This window comes from Helianthus annuus, chromosome 13 (genome assembly GCF_002127325.2).
Source record: "Helianthus annuus cultivar XRQ/B chromosome 13, HanXRQr2.0-SUNRISE, whole genome shotgun sequence".
In the NCBI taxonomy this organism is placed as follows: domain Eukaryota; kingdom Viridiplantae; phylum Streptophyta; class Magnoliopsida; order Asterales; family Asteraceae; genus Helianthus; species Helianthus annuus.
Genome location: NC_035445.2, coordinates 28336901 through 28338841, shown reverse-complemented (window position 1 = coordinate 28338841; position 1941 = coordinate 28336901). Strand labels below are relative to the sequence as shown.

At 33.9% G+C, this 1941-nt stretch overlaps 1 protein-coding gene across 1 annotated transcript; it reads right to left on the bottom strand.

Moving 5' to 3' along the window:
* Positions 1-682: 682 nt before the first annotated feature.
* Positions 683-1582, bottom strand: LOC110902525 (uncharacterized protein At4g38062-like). Its single transcript, XM_035982153.1, has 2 exons — positions 1069-1582; positions 683-957 (listed from the first exon to the last, which is right to left on the bottom strand). Exons 1-2 carry the CDS (start codon positions 1580-1582, stop codon positions 683-685), a joined length of 789 nt encoding a protein of 262 aa, XP_035838046.1.
* Positions 1583-1941: the final 359 nt, after the last annotated feature.

Genomic DNA, 1941 nt, shown 5'->3' with positions numbered 1-1941 from the left:
TTATAAGAATCTCGAACCATTTGAAAAGCGAAAATTAATGTGTGTACTTAGGCTAACGAAGCATCTCAAGGATCCAGAAGATGAGGTATCAGACATATGTATAAAAAGGGTGTACGCTTTGATGAAAAAAAATCAAAGCATGTTATGATTTGACCAAGACTGTTGAGGACAATGAAGATGATAAACGTGATATGGATTACGATGACAATGGCGATATTCATGATGTTGATCGTTATTAACAATGTGATAGAAAATTTGCTGATATTATTGTTGTCAATGCACTTTTCATATGAGAATTCGTTTTTGATCTATTGAAGTCAGAAGTCTGAAGATGGTAAGGCCGACTTTATATATGTAAAACGTGTTTTCAGCCATCAATTAATTCGTACTTCTTTATGCATATTAATTTATTAATTTTAGTTAACTTCTTTAAAAATTCCAATATTGTAACAAGTAACAATTGATGTGGTAAGGAACTAAGGTAGTTTGCATTTCTACAATTTTGAACATTCGAGTATCGTTCGCCTAAACCAAATTATAAGCATGTATGATATATAAGCAAATCATAGATGTGAGTTCAAGTTATAGGGATTATTGTTTACAAAATTAGGTGAATGTTGAATATGGATAGGAACTTTAAATCTATGACTAGATGTAAGCTCGCAAATAGCGAGTGTTGTTACTAGTTCTCATCAAAATCCGGCGCTGAACTCCTCAAAGCTCCCATCATCCGCCTCTCTTCTCTCGCTAACTTGTCTATCCATTGGAACATGTCATCGATCATATTCATCAACTTTTCTTTTTCTGTTAACAGCTTGTTAATCATTTGATCTTTTTCATTTGTAACCCATTCTTTCTCGACTTGTAACTTTTCAGCAATCGATTTCCATCTTTGCAACTCAAATTCAACCTCATTTCCTCTACAAGAACTCTTAACGAGTTCTTCGTTTGCTGTATCTAAGCGCTCACACACATTCGTCAGCTCACTCTTTGTTGTACCATTTGATCATGCAACAAAAGCTTTTCTTCCCCCAGTTTCTAACCGAGACGTCCATTCTGCTTCTTTGCCCTTGTTAATCTCATCCAAAGTATTAAACTTGTTTTGAAGAAGCTCTATGATTAAAGAAGAATTAACAGCTTCTTGGATTTGGGATTCTTTAAGTTTCTTGACAGCAAGAACCAATTCTTTATTTTCTTCCTCGATTTGGAGAATCTTGCATTCCATCTCCTTACAAACATCTTTCTCAATTGTCAATCTTTCAAGTTTTGACTTTATATCTTCATTGCATGATTCTGATTCTAAAAGCTGACTCTGTAAGCACCTTCTTTGGTTCTCTTCATGAGCAAGAGCTTGTTTACAAAACTCCAGACGGTTTTTAACAACTTTTGAGAGTGTAATCTCAGAATCTAACTTTCTTTCCAGTATCGATATCTCACCACAAAAAGCATGTTTCTCGTTTTCCTTCACATGAAGCCTATTTCTAAGCATTTCATAATTTTCTTCCAATTGAATGAATAGACCGCTCTTCATTTTTAACTCTTCTTCAACTTTGACTTTTTCTTCCTTCAACCATTCGAACATATGATCTAATGCTCTCCTTTGCGCTTGGAAGTTTCATAATTCTCAATATCCCACTCTCTTTCCTTCAATTTAAGAGTACTTTTAAGCTTTTCATGAGCTTCTTCCAAGCTCCTGAATTGCTCATTCCTCCATTTTAGCTGTTGTACAAGCTTCTGGTTTGCTCCCTCCAAGTTTTCCAATATGTCACTCATTTGCTTTTAATTTAGATCAACAAAAACAGAAGGTAAATTTAAAAGCATTCATTAATACAATAACAAAACAAAACAGAAGTAAGCAACTGTAAATGTAAACGAGGTGAATAACAGAAGGTAATTTAAAAGCATACATTAATACAATAACAAAACAAAACAGAAGTAAGC